Source organism: Saccopteryx bilineata, chromosome 1 (genome assembly GCF_036850765.1).
Source record: "Saccopteryx bilineata isolate mSacBil1 chromosome 1, mSacBil1_pri_phased_curated, whole genome shotgun sequence".
Lineage (NCBI taxonomy): Eukaryota > Metazoa > Chordata > Mammalia > Chiroptera > Emballonuridae > Saccopteryx > Saccopteryx bilineata.
This window is the reverse complement of record NC_089490.1, coordinates 112,801,200-112,822,432: the sequence shown is the minus strand read 5'-3', so window position 1 is coordinate 112,822,432 and position 21,233 is coordinate 112,801,200. Positions and strand designations below refer to the sequence as shown.

The 21,233-nt window shown below is 47.1% G+C and overlaps 1 protein-coding gene across 2 annotated transcripts; it reads right to left on the bottom strand.

Annotated features, from left to right (window-relative positions):
• Positions 1 to 3,480: 3,480 nt before the first annotated feature.
• GPRC5A (G protein-coupled receptor class C group 5 member A) lies at positions 3,481 to 20,999 on the bottom strand. Of its 2 annotated transcripts, none has more exons than XM_066264518.1 (4): positions 20,728 to 20,999; positions 7,264 to 8,189; positions 4,763 to 4,821; positions 3,481 to 4,459 (listed from the first exon to the last, which is right to left on the bottom strand). In XM_066264518.1, coding segments are annotated over exons 1-4 (1,080 nt in total). In that variant the 5' UTR covers positions 20,730 to 20,999; the 3' UTR covers positions 3,481 to 4,366. The 2 variants fall into 2 exon arrangements, with proteins under 2 accessions (XP_066120615.1, XP_066120617.1); XM_066264520.1 differs by having other exon boundaries at positions 20,772 to 20,996.
• Between the last annotated feature and the right edge of the window lie 234 nt (positions 21,000 to 21,233).

Below are 21,233 nucleotides of genomic sequence, written 5' to 3'. Positions count from 1 at the left end.
TTTTAATTTGGAAGAGGTCTTGGAATAGAAGCAGCTGGGACCAGACAGTTGGGTGACACACATGTGGTAACCAAATTCCATTCAAGTTTCCTCTTTTCTGTTGAAAATCGGGGTTGCATTTGGTGCTTGAGACACACGTCTGGTCATTACACACAATACTTGCCTGCAAGGTTTTCCCAAGGACCGCCCCTGAAATCTGCCGTGAGGGACTGCACAGGGAGTGAGAGACTGCCCTGGAGGGGGCGCTGTGCTAACACACGGGAAAGTTAGAGGCACAGGGTCTGGATTCTGTCTCCATACGGGACTCAGAGAAGTGGAAGGAGAATCACGCTGGCTGGGGAAAGTGAATAACTCCTTTTGCCTTTAACCCCTCTTTTGACAGCCTACTCCCTCAAGAGGCAGGTGCCCATTTGTCTTGGGAGTTGCAGGACAGTGATCTGTGGGTTAAGCAGAATATGTCAACCTTCCCTCAGTCTCCTCCCCACAGTTCACATGCAGAGGAAAGACGAGGTCACTGAAGGAGAAATCAGGGGAACAAAAGGCAACTGGGAAGACAAAGAAAAATGAGAAGAATTTAAAATATGGGTGACCATTGTCATGTATTTGATTCTTCACTCGAACACCTTGTGGGGGGAAATGTGTCTGACAATGACCTCACAAGTGTCGACAGTAGACAGAGCACAGAACCAGAAATCTGGTCTCAATTGTATTCAAGTCCATCAGGCCTGAGTTCCCCCCTCTGTAATGTGAGGCACCAACTAAAAAAGCTCTGTGACCATCTCAAACTCACATGTTTTAGGCCCTTGAGGGTTTTCCTCTGAAGGGTCAAGAAAACTGTAGCAACCTGGAGGTTGCAGAAATCAGCGTCAGACACTGTTATGCCTCTGCCCACACCCATGTGCACTTGAAACATCCCGGAGCCAGGGAGGGCAGAGTGTCGTGCGCCCTAGGTGGGAGGGCAGAGCGTCGTGCGCCCTAGGTGGGAGGGCATGGCGTCGTGTGCCCTAGGTGGGAGGGCTTCCAGAAAAGGACCCCAGGTGGGACCAGAGCATTTCCCAGGGGAGCAGTCTCCAAGCTGGAGGCTGATTAACCAGATCCTGGATTTCAGCAGTCAACACTGAAGAAAGGTTTTTCCAAAGCCACCACCTCCAATTCTGAAATAATCCCGTTTCAGGCTGGGGCTGGGACAGGCGCGAACCTGCCAACCCTGGTAGCAGCAGAGGGACACGGACAAGGAAGGAAAAGCTCGGGTGGCTGCAGTGCAGTTCTCAGCAGCATGGACAAGTCTGGAAGTTGAGGGAAAAAACCCAGGTTCACGAGAGGGGAAGAATGGACGTCACTGCTGCATTTGCAGGGCTGGGCTGCGCTCTGTGTTAGCCCGCTTCTCCCGACAAAAAGCCAGTAGTGTTCTCGCCATGTAAATACTCCTCGATATTAGTAACAGCAGCAAGTGAAGCCAGTCTCTGTAAAGATGCCAGCTCGAATGCAAAAGGACTGGAAATACCTTGGAGAATTTCACAAAAATAAGACACAGGGCAACTGAACTCTGGCAGAGATTGGGAGCCAATTTCCTAAAGACAGTGGGAGGAAGGACGCAAACAGCTCGTACATGCAAGCCTTTTAAAATGGGATGCGTTTGCCTCAAGCCCCCTGAATATCTGCCGTCCTGTCTGAACCTTCCCAGGAAAGCAGCTCTAGATGTTTGCTTTGCGAGGCACTGCGCCCTTGAGGGCCGATACCTGAGGTTTCACCGCCATCCGGTGGAACCATGTGGTATTGCAGCTATGGACATCCTCTCAGCCTAAAGATAGAGCCAAGAAGTGAGACGCTCTCTTTCTTCCCATCTGACAATGAGAGATGAGAGAAAGGTCGTGAGCTTCATATTATTATCACCCATTTAGTTCGAAGAAGAGGCCATTTTGGTTCCCAGCCATTGATCAAATGGTTTGGCTCAAGAACCAGGCTGGGCTAAATTTGCACATTCTACTTCAGCCCAGGCAGAGTTGGAGACTTACAGGACCAGCTGGGAAACCCTCTTCTCCCATCTCATCACAGTCATTGTCCGAGGCCGAACCTCCAGCCCCCAAGGTGTTCCCAGTTTAACAACAGTGTTTAATTATGTGCAGAAGGCCTAAGGTCTGAAGACAGGGTAGCAGCCTCCGGGGATGACAAGTGTGGTTGAATGGGGAGCATTCTTCTACTGCCTTTCAAGAACTACGCTGGAAACTACTTCATTTCTTAGAAAAGAAACCAATTTTCAGTGATAGGCCCCTTTCCATGTCCTCCTTGTTTTGGAAGAGGCAGTCATGGGGACACAAAGGCCAAGAGTCTTCTCTCTAATAAAAAAGCAGATCTGAGTATTCTGTGGCTCTACCTCTTACTCAGCCCCCTTTTCTGGACTGATACCCCAGAGACCGAAGGAAAGGAGAGAGGAAAGGAAATGTGTATTATTTGAGTCCCTATATTGTGACAAAACAATGCACGTGAAACTATATTGTTCTTTCCTCACAACAAGCCTCCATGGGTTATGCCCTCTTGGGCAATATTAGAATAGTGTAGAAGGATATAAATCATTACTTGTAATTCTCCCTTTTCTTTTTTAATTTTTTCTGTTGATTTGACAGAGTGAGAGAGACAAGAGAGAGAGACGGAGAGGATAGGGAGAGCGAGAGAAAGAGACAACTTGTTCCACTTAGCTGTGCACTCATTGGCTGCTTCTCGAACATGCCCTGGCCGGGAATCAAATCCTCAACCTCAATGACAGGGCCTAATTCCCCCTTTTCAATACAAACCTTGACTAATGGTGGTGCAAAACCATTGAGAAACAATCAACCCAATCTTTGTGGAATGTAAATATCCCTAATTCAGCATGTCCTTCATTCGCCTCCAACCTCACCTCAGCCCTTTTCACGCCCGGTTTTCCTTTAGATGAAAAGCAGAGCGCCAGGCTCTTAGGAGGTAACCAACTCCCTGACTCAGCTACATGTTTCTAAACGTCGTTCAGTTTCTGGGTATGGGATTGTTTTCCTTCACCAAAGAGCAATTTCCTATTGCCCTGACCCACAGAGCTGTTTCTGGGATTAAGTAAATAATAATTGTTAGGCACCATGTCTTTTTCAAGAGAAGATGTGCACCAATTCTGTCAAATAAAGGATATGGTTTTATTTCCTCCTACAATTAAACCTCAAGTGAATCATGAAATTGGCTTTAAGGGCTCCTTCCTGTCTCACTTGGGTTACCAAGCCCCATTCCAAAGTTGCCGCTCCTCTGCCTTCCTAGAACAGAACCCAGGGTCCGTGACCCTTCCTGGCTCCTCCTCTCCCCCTTGCCACTCCCCTCAAAAACTTGGGGAAACATACTTATCTTGGACATGTGCGGGGAAGAGAAGGAGAGCTACACGGAGAAGGGTCCAGTCCACACCCAGCAGAACCGAACTTTGAACTTCCGCTCCAACGTGACTAACATCCACCACACTCATACTTCTTTCTGCTGCCCCAGTGAAGGAGTTGCCACCACATCTTTATTGCGTCTCCAGGTAAAGAAGTGTGAATAACTTATTACACAAGGAACACTCCCCATCCGTAGACAATGACCGCTCGCTTGAACACAGTGCAAATCTAGTTACAGAGGCTGGGATGCAAATCAGCGCCAGGAGTTCATAGGAGAGAACAGTGCACAAACTCTCCTGGCAAAGAGAAACGGGGCTTGTCCACACTAGTGAGGTCCGGAAGGAAAATTCCTGGGAAAACATAGGGATTAATCGGAGGATTAACAACAAGTTTGGGAGTGATACAAGGAGAGGAGGGAACCTGTGAATTGGTGCCGGAGACCCACAGAGGCCTTGGGTTAGGCAGTACCACAGAGATGAGAAAAATTAGGGTGACCTTTAGCCTCTCCTATCCAGACAAGTTGGCTTCCAGTGTAGATTTAGGCCGGGAGGGACTGAGAGACGGGTCTTTGCTATTTCCGCTCAGATTTGCAGTTCTGCCCTGCGCCGTGCCATCCTTACAAAACCAGCGTTGAGTGTTGGCTTCTGGAGTTGAATGGGTTGTTACACAGTTAGATGACCAGAACGTTGGTTCCACGTGAAGTGACAGGGAATAGTGGGAGGGTACCCCTGAGTTGCCTGAGACTATTACTTACCAGAAGTGTCCTAAACATGGAACAAAGGAAAGAGCTACAGTGCTGCTAATAACCGAAGTCCTCTCAGCAACTGGAGAACAGAAGAACCGTGGGGGCCGGCAGCAAGGCCTGGCCTGCCCACAGTTTTGCATGGCTTCCTTAGAAGACAGGACTTAGCCCACATCCCTTCGAACTCCCCGTTAGTCCTGCTGACGTGTTATGTCCATCCCGCTCTCCAGAACAGCTAACTGCCGTCTTTCCTTCCTTCGTAGTCATTGTAAGGGCTCACCCGAGTCTGGGCCCGCGGAATGGAGAAATCCAGCTGGGCGGTCCGGTTCTGAAAAGGAAGCACCACATTGTTAAAACCCTTCCCATTCTTGAATATTGCAACAGAATTTCAATCTGGGCAGGAATCTAACTGTTTTCCCTTCTCCTAAACCCTCCCGCTCAAGTCCTCCCCGTGCCTTACGCTGCGGGCTTTTGCCCTAACCCCATAGGACAGATGACAGTGAAGTAGACCTGTCATCCTTTCAAGGTGGCCATTAAGGGACCATCAGAATGGTAACGCCATCTATTCTCAAGGGACAGAGTTCCTGGGGTGCTAAGGCTGCTGATGAAAAAGGAGAAAGAGCTCATTTACCTGCAGCTGAAAATGGGTGGTATAAGGGGCATAGACAGTGTCACCTGGCTCTTCAGGACCTGGAACAAAGGGAGAGGGGCCATTAAAGCGTTAGGTCCCCTGCCTCGGGCACCCACCTGAGCTCACCCTAGGGAGTCATTTACCAAAGCATGATACATTACCCACTGAAGTGTCTCTCAGGTCGACTGTAAGTCTCACGGGGGGGGAGACTGTATCCTCAAGCCCAGGCCCAGGCAGAGTCACACAGGGTTGGTAGAATAAATGAACGACTAGCAGTATATGATCACTATGGAAACATAACCTCACCGGAGGCCCACCTCATCCTAGGACCACTTTCAAAGCACATTTAAAACCAGCCTTTTCAGAGGTACACATCAAGTGAATCTCACTGGGGATTTGCCTACTTCCTTACCTGCCCAATAAGGACAAAAAGTCTTTTTTATGTTCATTAAAAAGGGTGATAGCCCTGGCCAGTTGGCTCAGTGGTAGGGTGTCGGCCCAGCATGTGGAAGTCCCAGGTTCGATTCCTGGTCAGGGCACACAGGAAAAGGACCCACCTGCTTCTCCACCCCTCCCCCTCTCCTTCCTCTCTGTCTCTCTCTTCCCCTCCCGCAGCCAAGGCTCCATTGGAGCAAAGATGGCCTGGGCGCTGGGGACGACTCCATGGCCGCTGCCTCAGGAGCTAGAATGGCTCTGGATGCAGCAAAGCATCGCCCCAGAGGGCATGCCGGGTGGATCCCAGTCAGGCGCATGTGGGAGTCTGTCCCTCTACCTCCCCACTTCTCACTCCAGAAAAATACAAAAAAAAAAAAAAAGTCGTAATTTATGAGCAATTGTTTTCTATAGCTTTGGGGGCGATCAGAAGGATTTAAACACAGGATCAGATTACCTAAACACCTGTGTATAAGATGTTGTGACGAACATAAGGATCACCAGAATGATGTGTGCCCTGAGGCTGGCGCTAAAGAGTGAGGAACACATGACAGCTACACAAGTGACTAGAACAGACACACTGAGAGTTCTGCAGGTGCGTGGGCGAGTGAGCCGTGACAAAGCCTGGGGAACGGCTGGCCCTGGAAAAGGGCAGGAATAAGGAAGGACTGTCAGGCAGAGGACAGACACTCCTCGAGCCCAAAACAGAAGCAGGAAAATGACTCAGTTGGTTTGGGCTGAAAGTACAGCTTCCGCGGGTGAGAAATGCTTCACTAAGGATTTGGTCACTGCAGTGGGCACTGGGGAGCTGGTCAGGTAGGTGACCAGTGAGGTGTGGCGGCCAGGAGAGCATCTTAGAGGGGGTAACCTGAGTCTCGGCAGTGAGGTGACAGAGGGAAGCCATGCAATGGACAGGACGGCATGTGTGGGTACACCTGCCCCTCGGGTCCCCCCTTCCCCTTAAGGCTCCCGAGAGTGCAGGAGAGGCCCCAGCCACACCAGGGAGAGGCACCAGGGAGAGGCACCGGGAAGCTCTGCACCTCAGGCTCCAAGAGCAGAGAAATTGTGAGCAGCAGGTGAGAACCTGGCCTTGGAGGCCCCTTACCCCTCACTCCTGTCCCAAACTTACTCCCTTCCCTGATTAGGCCCAAAGGTCCATGTCAATTCTAAAGACCAACAAATAGATGCCCACGGGCAAAGGCAGTGTCTGGCTATCAGTTTAGCCTCTTTTTGTTGCAAGAGCAACAACAGAACACCTGGTTACTCACAACTCAGGGCAAGAGCAAAATTGGTTCATTCTTTCCTGTTAAGATATAATCTCTTCCCTCTCTTGAAAATGCAGCTCTTCAGGTTAAATCAGAATCTTTAGTAACTTTATGGAGATTTCTGCTGGTTTAGGATAAAAGGGCTTTGTACCCCCTCTGTGCTCTGTGATCACTGCAGGGAATCATGGCTTAGCTCTATGCCCCCCAGTATATACGGGCCCCACGTTTCCAAAAGGAATGCCTAGTGAGCTTTTACAAAGAACACAATCTCACCTACTTGTCTAAGAATTTTTTCTAGACATTCCTTTTCCATTCCTTTGCTTCATCTTTTTTTTTTAAGTTTACCATCTTAACCATTTTTGGGGTTTTTTTTAAAGACTTTATTTATTCATTATAGAGAGGAGAGAGAGAAAGAGAGAGAGAGAGAGAGAGAAGGGGGGAGGAGCAGGTAGCATCAACTCCCATATGTGCCTTGACCAGGCAAGCCCAGGGTTTTGAACTGGCAACCTCAGTGTTTCCAGGTTGACACTTTATCCACTGCGCCACCACAGGTCAGGCCCACTTCATCTTATTTTGATTCAGAAAAACCTACATGGTATTGTGTAGAAAGTACTAGATTACAACTCCGGAGGCCAGCTTCCAATTCTACTTCACATTATCTAGCTGGGTAATTTTAAGCAAGCTCTAAGCCTTGCAGGCCTTATCTGTTCTATCAGGGGCACCTGCGTGCTGCTTACAGTTATAATACCCTGTGGATCTCCCCCATCTTTCTATAAGGGCTCTCCACCCAGCCGGGCTCTGTACCCTGAGTGATTTCCTCTTGAGTGTAGGCTCTGTTTTCCACACCGTAACTCTGCTTCATGAATTGAGGTTTACAAAAAGCATCCTCAACAGGGTAATCCATGGGGTTCTGCTGCTTTGTGAGCAGCTGAAACTCAGGTGCAACATAGGCCAACAGGAAAACCCAGCCATTGGCCACCAAGGCTGAGCTCAGGATGGTATCGTCCCACTTGGGACCAGGGGTCTTGATCAAGAGCAAGGTGATCCACGTCACCCAGATGGCGATGGAGAGGAGCGTGGTGAGGTAGATGTGGGCCCCATGTCTCTTCCAGCCAGAGAAGGAGCCGCAGAAGGTGAAGCAGGACGTGAGGAAGGTCAGCGCCATCAAGAAGAGGACGTAGATGAGCAGCATGACAAAGTCTTCGTTGCGCCGAGGAGGAGAAAGCTCAGTGAAGATGGCCTCGTTGGTCCTGTTCATGGTGAGCACAACGTACTCCACAGCGATGATGTCCTGCACCAGGCTGAAGCCCACAGCCAAGCCCAGCATCACCAGCACAGAGAGGGGCTTCCTCCCGCGGACCAGCTTCGTCAGGTTGAAAGCGTGAGTCAGGAGGCAGGAGAAGCAGACGGAGAAGAGGACACCAAAGAGGAAGAAGCGTGTGGGACCCGTGAGGCTGTCCAGCGTGATGATGAAGGCAAAAGTGAGGCCGAAGACCCCCAGCACACTCAGGAGGAAGAGAAACTGAACCGGGAGAACCTTCCGCCTGTTGGAATCTTGCACCTTGCAGATGAGGACCAGGAGAGCTAGCATGAAGGCCACCGAGGTCACAGCCCCAGCTGCGGCCACTGCTTCCAGGACAATGCCCCAAACTTCTTTCGTATCACAAAGTCTTTGATACCTGGGGTTCAGGTTCTGGCGACAACCACTAGGGCTTGCAGGCATTCTGGTCCTGCATAAAAGCAAACGGGGAGCAGGGGGTGAATGTCGTAACAAACGCAGATGCAGAGGATCATGAAGATTAAGAAAAAACATTGTATGTTCAGCCAGGGTTTTGCCTGTGAACTTACTACATCAGATAAAGCTACTAACTTTTCTCTACCCCTCATGGGAAATCCTAAAGGCTGATAAAGAGAAGGACCAAATCTCATACATCCTTCCCCACAACTGAACTATATTAACATTTACCTGGAGTTAGAGGACCCAGTCCGTGGTGAGGGATTTCAGAGTCTCAGTTTAAAACATACATCACCAATAACTTGCCAGTGTCCCTGATATTTTTGGCTTGTGTTTTCTCAGGAATTACTGAACAGGGAAATACCTGCTTCAGACATTATTTGTGAGCATTTCCTTCTCTCGTGGATAAAAAGAGTTATCTGAACTGTAGATTTCTCTACAGAAGACCAAACACTCACTTCTCAGTCACTGGATTCTCTTCTTCAGCTCTGCAATCACATATTAGGTCTTTTCCCTCCTTAGGGTTTGTAAGGATGGCTCTACTAATTCCAAAAAGTAATGGAAGAAATCATCCTTGCCAATGAGTTCTTCATTATATATGCAAGAGCTGGTTCTTTGAAAAGATAAACAAGACTGACAAGCCCTTAACCAGATTCATCAAGAAAAAAAGAGAAGACCCAAATAAGTAAAATCAGAAATGAAACAGGGGAAGTAGTGACTGACACCAAAGAAATACAAAGGATTGTAAGAAAATATTACAAACAACTCTATGCCAACAAATTGGATAATCTGGATTAAATGGATAAATTCCTAAAAACATACAATCTTCCAAAACTGAAACATGAAGAATCAGAAAATCTGAATAGGTGGATTACAACTAATGAAATTGAAACAGTAATCAAAAACTGCCAACAAACAAAAGTGCTGGACCGGATGACTTCACAGGTAAATTGTACCAAACATTCAAAGAAGAACTAACACTCATCCTTCTCAAATTATTCCAAAAAATTAAAGAGGAGAGAAGACTCCTAAGCTCATTTTATGAGGCAAACATTATCCTAATTCCAAAACCAAATAAAGACATTACAAAGAAGGAAAATAATAGGCCAATATCCCTGATGTACATAGACGCTAAAATCTTCAACAAAATATTAGCAAACCAGATTCAGCAATACATTAGAAAGATCATCCACTGTGACCAAGTGGCAACCCTTGAAGTGCAAGTACCCAAAGTCTAATATGCTTTGCCTACAAATGTCCTCTCTGGGTTGCCATGGAAAAGGGAGGTGTGGCAGGTGCTCCCTCGTCTATGCCATGATTACAGAAGGGGAAGAACTCAACAGCAACACAAACAAGGGAAGGGACCCGGGCCAGCCGTGCATTCATCTCCTTCACCTCTCCACTGCACTCCCTCTCAGATTAATCATCAGGGCGGGGGCTGGCTGGAAAGATACTTCTCTCACCATCCCTGCCCTTCCCCCTGTCCCTGCCCCGCCCCTCAAAATAGTGCTATTTGTTGACAAGTAGCTATTATCATAACTACCTGATAATTAATTATGAAGGATTCTGAATGTGATGACTCTAAATCTTGACAGAGATGATGGGATTTTTGCCTAGAGGACAGTTCTGAGGCTGGACCTCTAGAGGATAGTAAGGCAGAGACCTCCTGCACCCAACTTGGACCTCTAGGCCCCTTGCTCCATGTGCGTCTGTAGAGGAGAGGGCTGTGTCTCAGGGCTTCCTGACACCCACAGACCAGGGTCCAACAAGAGCAATGGCCAGTGGGTGTGAAGGTAGAGAAAACCAATTTCCCCAATTTTCACCTCCACCTCCCACCGCAATGATCAAGGGAGATGGAGAAACAGTCCCTGAACTGCCCTTTTAAAAACTGGGTTTTTTTTTTAATGTTTAAGTTTTTGTTATAGACATTTCCAAGCATATTCAAAAATAAATAGTATAATGGAGGCCCATGGACTCATTATGTAGTTTCAAAAATTATCAATACAGTGCCAATCTTGCTTCATTAATCTGTATCCCCACCCCGCTTGCTAGATTATTTTTAAGCGAATCCCAGATATCAGATCATTTTATCCATAAGTACATGCATATATACATCTATATGACAAAAACTCCTTTTTAACTTAGCCGGACTTAAAAATTAACAATAACCCTTTAATATCAGATATTCAGTTAGAGTTTATATTTCCCAATTCTCTCAGAAATGTCTTTTCAAAAACTTTTAGTAAATATTTTTTATGAGTCAATTTTTTGAACTAATTACCCTTCTTAAATGATCTCTATTAGCCCTTCCCCACCCTGCCCCAGCAGGCAGGGATTACACAACAGGTCTGAAGTGTCCTAAGTATATGCTTTCTTTTGGGGGGGGGGGGTGTTAAATTTTTATTTATTGGTTTTAAAAAGAGAGAGAGAAACACTGAGTTGCTGTTCCACTTATTTATGCATTCGTTGGTTGATTCTCGTAAGTGCCCTGACAAGGGATTAAACCCGTAACCTGGGTGTATTGGAACGATGCTCTAACCAGCTGAGCTATCCGGCCAGGGCTCTGCTAAATACTGTGAATTTGGTCAGAGGAAAATAAAACTCATCGGACTCATTAATAAGGAGGTCTGTACTGAGAAGGCACCATGTTGCCCAGGGAATGGTCCAGATGAGAAAAAGGCCCCAGGAAGGCGGCTGGGAGGGGACAGTGGGGAGCTGGAAAGGCTTGTAGAGAGCAGGGTTTCAGGAGGAAAGAAGAGCAGTAGGTATTTGGGAATATAAACTTCCAGGAGCTAAAGAAAGCCTTGGAGAAGAATATAGGGCTGGAGCAAGAAAGAGAAAATGCAGTGAGTCTAGCAGTTATGTGGACATTGTTTGCAACCAAAGTCAAGGGCAGAGAGGTCTAGAGTTCAACCAAGAATGGACTCCTTCAACAAAGACGAAACAGAGGCAGAAAGAAGCCATTCACTCTTGAGCTGCTCTTAAGGGGAAGGAATGGTCTCATAATTCATTCACACTGGAGATCGGGTGAATGCACCTTCCTTAATGAACCCTCACAACCACCTCATGATATAGCTCATATGATTATTAATCCTGTCCTACAAGTGCAACACTGAGCACAAGTTAGCTAGAACACAAGTTAGCACAAGTCACACAGCTAGAAAGTGGAAGGGCCAGGATTTAAACCCAAGTTCTTACTGCTACATTGCATATCCTAACACAACACTGTACAGCGCCTTTTGTCTGGTAAGAACTTTAAAGCTTTGCAAGAGATACCAGCCAATTAGAAATGGGGAGATCACAGGCCCTGGCCGGTTGGCTCAGTGGTAGAGTGTCGGCTTGGTGTGCAGGAGTCCCAGGTTCAATTCCCGGCCAGGGCACACAGGAGAAGCACCCATCTGCTTCTCCACCCCTCCCCCTCTCCATCCTCTCTGTCTCTCTCTTCCCCTCCCGCAGCTGAGGCTCCACTGGAGCAAAGTTTGCCCGGGTGATGAGGATGGCTCTGTGGCCTCTGCCTCAGGCACTAGAATGGCTCTGGTCGCAACAGAGCTATGCCCCAGATGGGCAGAGCATCACCCCCTGGTGGGCGTGCCAGGTGGATCCCTGTCAGGCACATGCGGGAGTCTATCTGACTTGCCTCCCGTTCCCAACTTCAGAAAAATACCAAAAAAAAAAAGGAAAGAAAGAAATGGGGGATTCACATTGGCACTTGGGTGCTGCTTTAGGCTTTGAGCACGGGTTAAACCACTGAGAGCTCAGCCGACCCCTGCGAGTTGCCCCAACTGTTCAGGGGTATGCATACCCTCAAATTCCTGCACAGTGAAGAAAATGGCTGTTTGCACACTGCCTGCGTGCACTCTGCTGATGTAGGCAGGGCAGAAAGGGGGGTCCTATAAGAGACGACGAGAAGGTAGAGCATTCCAGTCTCCCCATCGGTGAACCTAAGGCAGTCTCCCCATCGGTGAACCTAAGGCAGTGGCATTAAAGGCCAAGTTCAGATCTTGCCACTGCGTTGGGCAATGGCTGAAGCAATCTCTACCCCACATTACAAACCCACCGTCCACGTCCTAGCAGTCCCACCTCTTCAGTGTCTCTGACCGTGTGGCCCACCATCGTCTCCATCGGGACCACTTCAGGAGCCCAACCTCTGCAGGCCTGTCGTCTCTGAGCCACTCGCTCTGTGGCCAGGGAAAGAGCCAGTGCAAGGCACTGCATCCTCAGCCCCTGCCTGCCCCTCCAGCCTCATGCCTTGTCACCACTCCCTTCTCTGCGTCCCCAACATGAGAACTTCTCACACTCCACAAAACAAGCCCCACTATCTCCCTTCAAGCATCTGCCCCATCTGCATGCAACATCCTCCCCTCTTCCCCACCCTTCATCTATCTGGAGGTCCAAGGTGCTTCTCTTAAGGCCCAAGTCCAGGGAGACATGTGTCCTTTGATTCCCAGGGAGCCTCTGCATTTCCTGCCATAGCACTTCACACACAGCCCTGCCTCGCCTGGTGGGAAGTCCGTCACACCCTCTAGACATAAAAATTCTGTGAAGGTGGGGCTATTAAATGTCTCCCCCAGCCGCCAGCCTCGTGCCCGACTTGTGGTAAACGCCCAGCCAGGATGTGTGAGTGCACGTATAGTTATAAGGGGAGTCTGGAGGGGCGGGGCTGCTCATAGACAGGGAAGGGTGGGCTGCAGCTCATGAGCCCCTGTCCATCCCCCACCGTTTGCTCCCACCCTCCTTCTCACGCAGGCTGTCTAAAATCATTTTTTGGGTCCTAAGTCAGGAGCTCTGGACCATGTCTGAAACCCTGCTCCTATTGAAGTGACTCAGGTGTCTCCTAGGAGACCATGAATCCTGAGGCTTTCTCAGCAAGCAGAGTGGAATTTACTGGAATCCAGTCATATGCACCCACCCCAATTTCCTGATGACTAACCCTTGCACTTCGAAGGAAGATGGTGAGGTCTTAGTGGCCTGGGAAATGAGAGAACTCTGAGTCATAAGGGTGAGACCCCCTTTCACTTATTCCAGCTGCTGAGCTAACCACCTGCTGTCCAATAATCCAATGGCACCCACAGCTGAGCCCCTGCAGTCACTTGGCACTGCCTTCCCCCTTCCGAAATGAGTCAGGGTATTGACCAAAAGGTTAAGAAAACCAGGAGGGCAGGACAACCAGAGAAGGAAGGAGAAAGAGGTGGAGAGGGAGAGAGGAGGAGAGGCAGGCAGGGAGGAGAAAGTCACTCACTGAGCTCAATTCCAAAGCCTCCCTTTCCTCTGCCCCTTTGGAAGGAAGGAGCTTCAGCTGCCTCACCGAGCACCTGCGCAGACACTATCTCCTGGAAAATGAGGGCGGCCTGCTGAACTAGGTGGTCTGAGCCCATGGCCAGCTCTACTGTTCATCCCTCTGGAGGCTCCTTGTGGACAATTTCCAAACCTCTTTCCCTCTCCCTCATCCTCCTTCTTGCCCCATCCCCCATCATTAACAGAATATGAGCCACACACTCCTGACCCAACCCCAAACCAGGGCTGCAGGTGAGGTCAAAGGGTCTGAACACAGGACAAAGAGAAAGCTCACCTGCAGGACAAAGTCACAGGGTCCTGCAGTAGTACTGGTCCTCCACGTGACCTGGACCAGCAGACGGCACTAACTGGTATGCAAGGGACAAACCAGCACTGGGTGGGCCTGGCAGCCCTCCGCTGGAGCACCTGAGCATGAATTACCGCAGCCCTGAACCTTCCCAACAGCTGATCTTATTTTCCTTTAGGAGATTTATCTATTTATCTTCTCTGTCATCTAACAGTGAAGAGGATACAACCTTCCTCTTAGGCCTGACCTGTGGTGGTGCAGTGCATGTAGCATTGACCTGGAACGCTGAGGTCACCAGTTCAAAACCCCGGATTTGCCCGGTCAAGACACATACGAGAAAGAACTAATATGAGTTGTTGCTTCCACCTCTCTCTTTCTCTCTCCTCTCTTTAAAATCAAGAAATAAAATCTTTAAAAAATAAATCCTTCCTCTCAGGAATGCCTGGGGAATGACAACAAATGACATAGGTGTTTGTTGAAGCTGAGTCTTCGCACTATCCCAGTCAGGCAAGTCTGTGAGTTTCTATCTTTTTCATCTTCTCTGTCCTTGAATTGCACATTCAGTCAGTAGTAATAACAATAGTCATCACATAATCATGAATGAAAAGAATGACAACTGCCACACACTGAGTCCTCTTTTGAGCCAGCGCAACACTTAGTGTTTCTATAATATGCATTCTCTCATTTACATGTGTTTATGACTATTATCTCACTTAATATCCCTACCACTCAATTCATAGGTGAGAAGACTGCATCTTAGATGAAGTTACATGTCCCATGTCACAGAGTTAAGAAGAATCTCCCTTTATAAATTTAATCATGATTTAATCTGTCAGTTCATCTCTAAATCATTGTTATGATCTTTGAAGTTTTTCTCCCCAACTCCAGCCTCTCTCTATATATATATATCATCTCCAAGAACCCTCCAAAGCAAGCAATCCAGCATTTGGTCAATCTTTCTGTCAATCAACAAACATTTGAGTGCCTACTGAGTGTCAGGTACCGTCTTATGTCCACAAGTCACTCCAAACCACAAGTGTGGCTGCTGCCCTGGGGAGGACCAATCAAGTCACAGAGACACACAAATAAGGAGTTACTGAGTATGCAGGGAATGCTGAGGGCACATGGCCCATTCTACCTAATAAGGTAAAAATACAATAAAATAAAGCTTTTAGCAAGGAAACCGGGGACATGAGGCACGAAGATGGGCAGGAAATAGTAGGATTTTTTGGAGGGTAAAAGAGACAGGGCTTGGGGAATAAAAAAAGTCCAGGTTAATTTCCAGATTTCTGGCTTCAGCAACTTCATGGAGCTTAGAAACACAGGCTTAGAAGGGGAGATGCCAAGTTTAGTTTTGTTGAAGCAAAGATAACTATGAGACATGCAATTCAATTGGAAGGATTCAGAAAGAACAAACGCTGAAGTTTACTCTGGGCCATATACGGTTTCATTTAATTCCCACACAACCCTGTTATTACGCTCCCTTTTTACAACTGAGGAAACTGAGGCACAAAGAAATTAAATCACTTGCACAAGATCACATGGCTCTGAGAAGCCAGGCTCCTAGACACCAAGCTGAGCTGGCCTCGCCACACTTGGACATGTGGGTCTGAGGCTCCTGAGAGACTTGGTCTATACACACAGGTAGGGCCCAGCGGAGGCATCTGAAGCCTGGAGAGGAAACCGGATTACACAGGGAGCACGGACGGTGCGTAACAGGGCCAAGGACAGAAACAGGGGAGCACCACCACATCAAAGCAGGAGCCAGCACAGGGTGTTAAAAAGAAAGTACTGGGGGGGGGGGGGGTAGAAAAAGAAATAAGCTCAGTGGTTTCCCAGAAACCAAGGAGCTGTTTCCCAAAAGAGAGTGGTCAATGGAGTTAGACAATTCAAGGGGAGAAAGAAGAGAAGGCCTGGGAAGGGGTCTTTGGATATAGCAGGTAAAAAGCATATTAACTCCTTTTTGTTTATTAGAACAGATTCAGCCTCAATTTGAGCTTCGAGGTGTTTCTCCATCTGGCCCTCCATTCCCCTCCTCCTGCCTTCCTGACTCCTCTCTCTACCTCTATGCAAGGCAAGCAAATCTTCCAAGGTATTTTTTCTATCTGGGGGGAACTGGGGCTCATCTCAGCCCTTCTCGGACAAACTCACCCTCTTTGCCTCAGCACACGTGATAGTCCTCCTAGCCAGAAAGACCCTGCCCCTCCTAGTCTCAATCCATTTACCATCTTGCTTCGAAACTCGGCCCACATATTGAAGGGGTTTAATTATTAGACCCATCTCATTTTTAAATGTATAGATCTCTTCATAGTTTTTACAATTAACCACTTCTTGGCACTCAAGATTGTCGCTATGCATGTTATATATTATAGTTTAATAACCATGTTGGCTCACCTATCCAATAACAAGCTTCTTAAGGATGAAGGAAACAGAGCCACCCTTCTGTTTGTTGGAACCCCCTCACCATGTGCACAGTGGTTGCTGAGCGAGTGTTTTGGATTAAGACTGGCTGCTGAAGATTAACTCAAAGCAAGTTATTTATTAGCGAGTGTGAGTAATGGGGAGGAAGGATTTTTGAAGATGAATATATGCTGATCCTTATATTTTTATTTAGGCTGAGTTCTAAGACAAGGGTGGAGGCCCACAGAGATTTCTCTGCCCTGGATGAAGAATTAGTTGTAATTGGAAGGTGTATCCAGGGGAACCTCCAGATCCCCTGTTCTGAGTAGCCATCCATAGTCTGCTGACATGAAAGTGATGCACCATGGCAAGAGCTTATGAATAACATCTGAAGAACTCCACTGAATTGAGTTTCTGTGTAGTAACTGAGAGAAAATAAACCATCAGGCAGATATAAACAAGAGTAACAACAGTGTTCATCCCAATTTCTTCATCCCCAAGTAGAAATTTGGGGGTATTGTCATCTTTCTCTATTCTAAACAAAGCATGGGAAATTTAGATTAATGTACAATAAATTACTGGAATATAAAATAAAAATACGGCCCTGGCCGGTTGGCTCAGCGGTAGAGCGTCGGCCTGGAGTGCGGGGGACCCGGGTTTGATTCCCGGCCAGGGCACATAGGAGAAGCGCCCATTTGCTTCTCCACCCCCACCCTCTCCTTCCTCTCTGTCTCTCTCTTCCCCTCCTGCAGCCAAGGCTCCATTGGAGCAAAAGATGGCCCGGGCCCTGGGGATGGCTCCTTGGCCTCTGCCCCAGGCGCTAGAGTGGCTCCGGTGCGGCAGAGCGACGCCCCGGAGGCGCAGAGCATCGCCCCCTGGTGGGCAGAGTGTCGCCCCTGGTGGGCATGCCGGGTGGATCCCGGTCGGGCGCATGTGGGAGTCTGTCTGACTGTCTCTCCCCGTTTCCAGCTTCAGAAAAATACCAAAAATAATAATAATAATAATAAAAATAAATAAAAATAAAAATAAAAATACTGAAAATCATTAGATTTTGAGTGCGGTCCTGGCTGGGCAGCTCAGTTGGTTGGAGCATCATCCTGCTATGCCAAGGTTGTGGGTTCTATCCCCAGTCAGGGGCACATCAATCAGTGAATGTATAAATAAGTGGAACGCAAATTGATGTTTCTCTCCCTCTCTCTCTCTTTCTCTAAAATCAATCAATAAAATTGTTTAATTTTAAAAAAAAAAACTTTGAGTGAAACTTTTAAATCTCTTAGGCCCAGAATGATCAATGAAATTTCAGAAAATAGAGGGGTGGATAAAGTGAAGTTCTCTACTGGTATACCATCTCAAAGCTCTCAAAGACACCTTCTTTTAAATATTTTATTTTAATATATAATGGTAACATATTTATGTTTGAGCCAACAAGCCCCAAGCTAAATTTGTCATCTCTCCTTGCAAGTCTGTATTTCTAAGCCCTGAGAATGACACTGTCATGCACTGAGTGACCTAGCAGATCTAAAACTACAATAGAGACTACGTAATGTGGAAGAGGATAGAGAAAGCAGAATACATGGCCAAAACTTAGATGACAATACAAGCAACTATTACCACAATAAATATAAATGGTAACTTTTTTATTTTGAAACAAGACTAATTAATCTATACTAGACCTATAAGAACCTCACTGAAAACAACAGGATTTAAAATTTTTGAAAGCAAAAGGAAGGAAAAACTAAAAATAAATGCAAAAAAAAAAAGCAATAATAATAGACTATTTTTATTTTGCAGGTATTCTGTGTCAGGTACAAAGTTAAATAACTCGCTCAAGGTAAGACAATTAAGAAAGAATTGAGATATTAATATCACACAAAGTGTAATCAAGGCAAAAAGGTATTATAACAATCAGGATATTTCACATTGAAGATAAAACCATCATAAACTTTTATGTACTAAATAACATAGCACCAAAACACATAAAACAAAAGTACCAGAAATACAAGAAGAAATAAAAGGAAACACTACAGTTATAGGAGACTTTAATACTTCTCTATCAGTCCTCAGCAGATTAAATAGAATAAATAATAATATGGTAAATTGTTATATGTGTTCTATGGTTATTTTAATCAAAATGGTCTCTATCTTCATATCTTATTAAATATCCATTATTAATCATATAATTCAGATCCTCAACATCTGTGATCCACAAACATTTTCTGTAAAGGGCCTGATAATAAGTGGTTTAGGCTCTCCAGGCCATGTTTGTAGCTGAAGCAGCTGTAGATAATGGATAAGACAAATGAGCATGGCTGTGTTCCAATAAAACTTTACTTATAACGTTGTAAGGTATCAAAGGTTACAGAATTAATATTAATATTTTAGGAAGCTTAAAGAACATTTTATTAATTTGAGTAAGGCGTGCAGAAAGATTTTGAAAATGATCTTTGTACTTGTGTGATTAGCATCAAAACCAGGATGGTCGATGGCATTGTATTGTAAATACAGAAGGGAAAGAGAGTTGGATTCTCTGACCTCCCCCACACACATACCTGTAAGGAAGCAAGTGGATAGCTAGCCAGGTGCAGAAAGAGAAAAGATTAAATTAAACCTTTTCTTATATTGATGGGCCATATACAGGCATTTGTCCCCATGGAAACTACCCCTCCCCTCCTGAAAGCATGTAGTTAATGTATATATCTCTAAACAAAGGTTATAAGGTTATAAGCTTATGCCGTGAGTTCAGGCTTTTTCCTCGCCCATGTATAATTAAGAGTACATAACCAGCCCCTAGAATATTAATGAGACACATGATTTGGGACTGCTGCCCCATGTATGCTATATGTGGCTGGCATATTTAATAAATTTCCTCCTTTAATAAAATTCTTCAAAACTTTATTTGGACTTGGTGCCTCTATGAAAACCCACGGAATTGTGGATTGGGTACTCTATAACATTAAGAACAAGCTAAGGGATGTGTTTTGACCATGGACCTAGTTTACTGCCCCTGCTCTATATGATTGCTTCTATGGAGGTGGTCTTTACCAAAACAGCATATTTCATACCACAAAAAAAGAAAGAAATGTGCAATATGTATTCTGACTACAAAACAATAAAAATAGGAATGAAAGTAGAAACAAACACACCAAACTACTCAAAAAATCTGAGACCCATCAAGTAAACATACTATTCAATTCATTGTTGTTAAAAGTTTATTATGCCATCACATCATTTCCTGCCCGTTTCCTCAGCTCAATCTGTGGATCTTTAAATAACAGTGGACCTAAAGACCAACTCCCAGAATGAGAAAAATAAAATCACACGATCAAGGTCAAAATTCTTCTTCACACCCTGTTTATCTTCAATTCCTACTAGAATGAAATACAAAGGCACAGACTCCACAGAGGACAGCCAGGGGACATGTGCAGAGACAGAGGGGCTGGGGGCCTTCAGAAGACCCCTTAGTAGGAACTCAAGGCCCAAGCCTTTGCCTCCTCACAGCTACATGGTCCTTTGGATTCTGGCTCAAGTTGAGAGCACTTCCCAGGAATGTTCTGCTCATTCTCATTTGCCCTTGGAGCACACACCACTCCACACCCTGGAGGAGCCTTTCAGTCTCCCAAGTAACACCTCTCCTGACATCCCCCCCCCCCCATCCTCTCCCTCTCCAAGTAGCAGCCAGCACATAGCACTGGAGAGTAGAGCTCTCAGTCCATCCTCACCCCTCCATGGGCCCCAGGCCATTGTATCTGAAGTGGTTCAAGTACTCCCCTTCAGGAATGAGCCCACAGCAGTGGGTGATTCAGCTGAACCTTCAACAGGTGTGGCATTTACAAACCCTCAGAGGAGAAAATCAGTCTAGAAAGAAGTCAGGAATGCAAAGTTCTTCAAATTCCTTGAACCTGAGCCAGCCTATCTTTTCTTCCCACCGTGGATGCTGAGAGAGGCCTCTTGGCCAGCTTTGGGGCGATTCCCTAGTCCTACTTAGTTGTTGTGGAAGGTGGGGTTCCTGAGCAACTCAGGGGACAGCAGAGGAGGAACCGCTGTGGAGCGGATGCCCCCACCCTTACAAGAGAAGAGTGGCATATGAATCTACTTCCCAGAATGCAGAAGGGCATGCTTGTTATGGAAGGGTAAAATAATTAGAAACTTTTCAGTAACTGGATAAAGTAGCAATTGTCACCATCTTTCTCCTCCTGGCCCCCTTCTCCAATTTCCATCCCCTCTTCCCCAGTTCCTTCCCTTCCTCTAAGATCTTTCTCTCTCTTTTCTCTTCCCCCTAGATCCCAGAACTGCTAGCCTGCCTGGCCAGGACTCCACCTGCTAAGAGTGAGTACACTTTGTCTGAAATTACCACCTGATGTTCCTTTGGCTCTCCGCCTCTAGCTTAGCCTGAAAGCGCACAGGCTGGTGGTGATGGAGGTGGGGGAGAGGATGTGAGTTGGATTAAACTAGAGGAACTTCTTTCTTGGGATTCTTTTTTGCTCATAGACTATATTACCAGGCTTTCTCTGATATCCCACCCTCCCGACCCCGCTCTCCTCGCAGGACTTACATCCGGAGGCGGAGCGCGCTGCGGGCTCCGCGCGCCTCACTTACCCTGTGCGTGGGCTTCGGCGCTTAAACTTGGCGTTGCTTCCCGCGCGTTCGCTGCTGCACGGAGCCCCTTGATGCTGGGGAGCCCGCCACAGCAATCCCGCCCTCACGGCGCCGAGCAGTTATAAAGGCGGCTGTCGCCGGAGGGAGGGAGCGAGCGAGGAGGTGAGCAGAGGGACAAGGGGCGGGAGAGGGTCAGGGGGAGAGGACACGCCTATTCCAGTTCCACGGCGCTGCACGCTTGTTATGAAAATCAAGTCCCCGCGTCAGGGAATGAACCAAAAACCCCCTGACGTCAGCGGCGGAGTCACCCTCGAGATGGAGGGTGGGGGAGGGCACCTCGACCCCGCCCCGCTCAGCAGACGGCTGAGACGCCCGCGCCCCGGCTAGTCCCCGGGTTGGGGTGGAAGAGAGGGGCCGGCGGGCGCCAGCAGAGACCGCGCTTATCAGTCCTGAAAGCTGTCA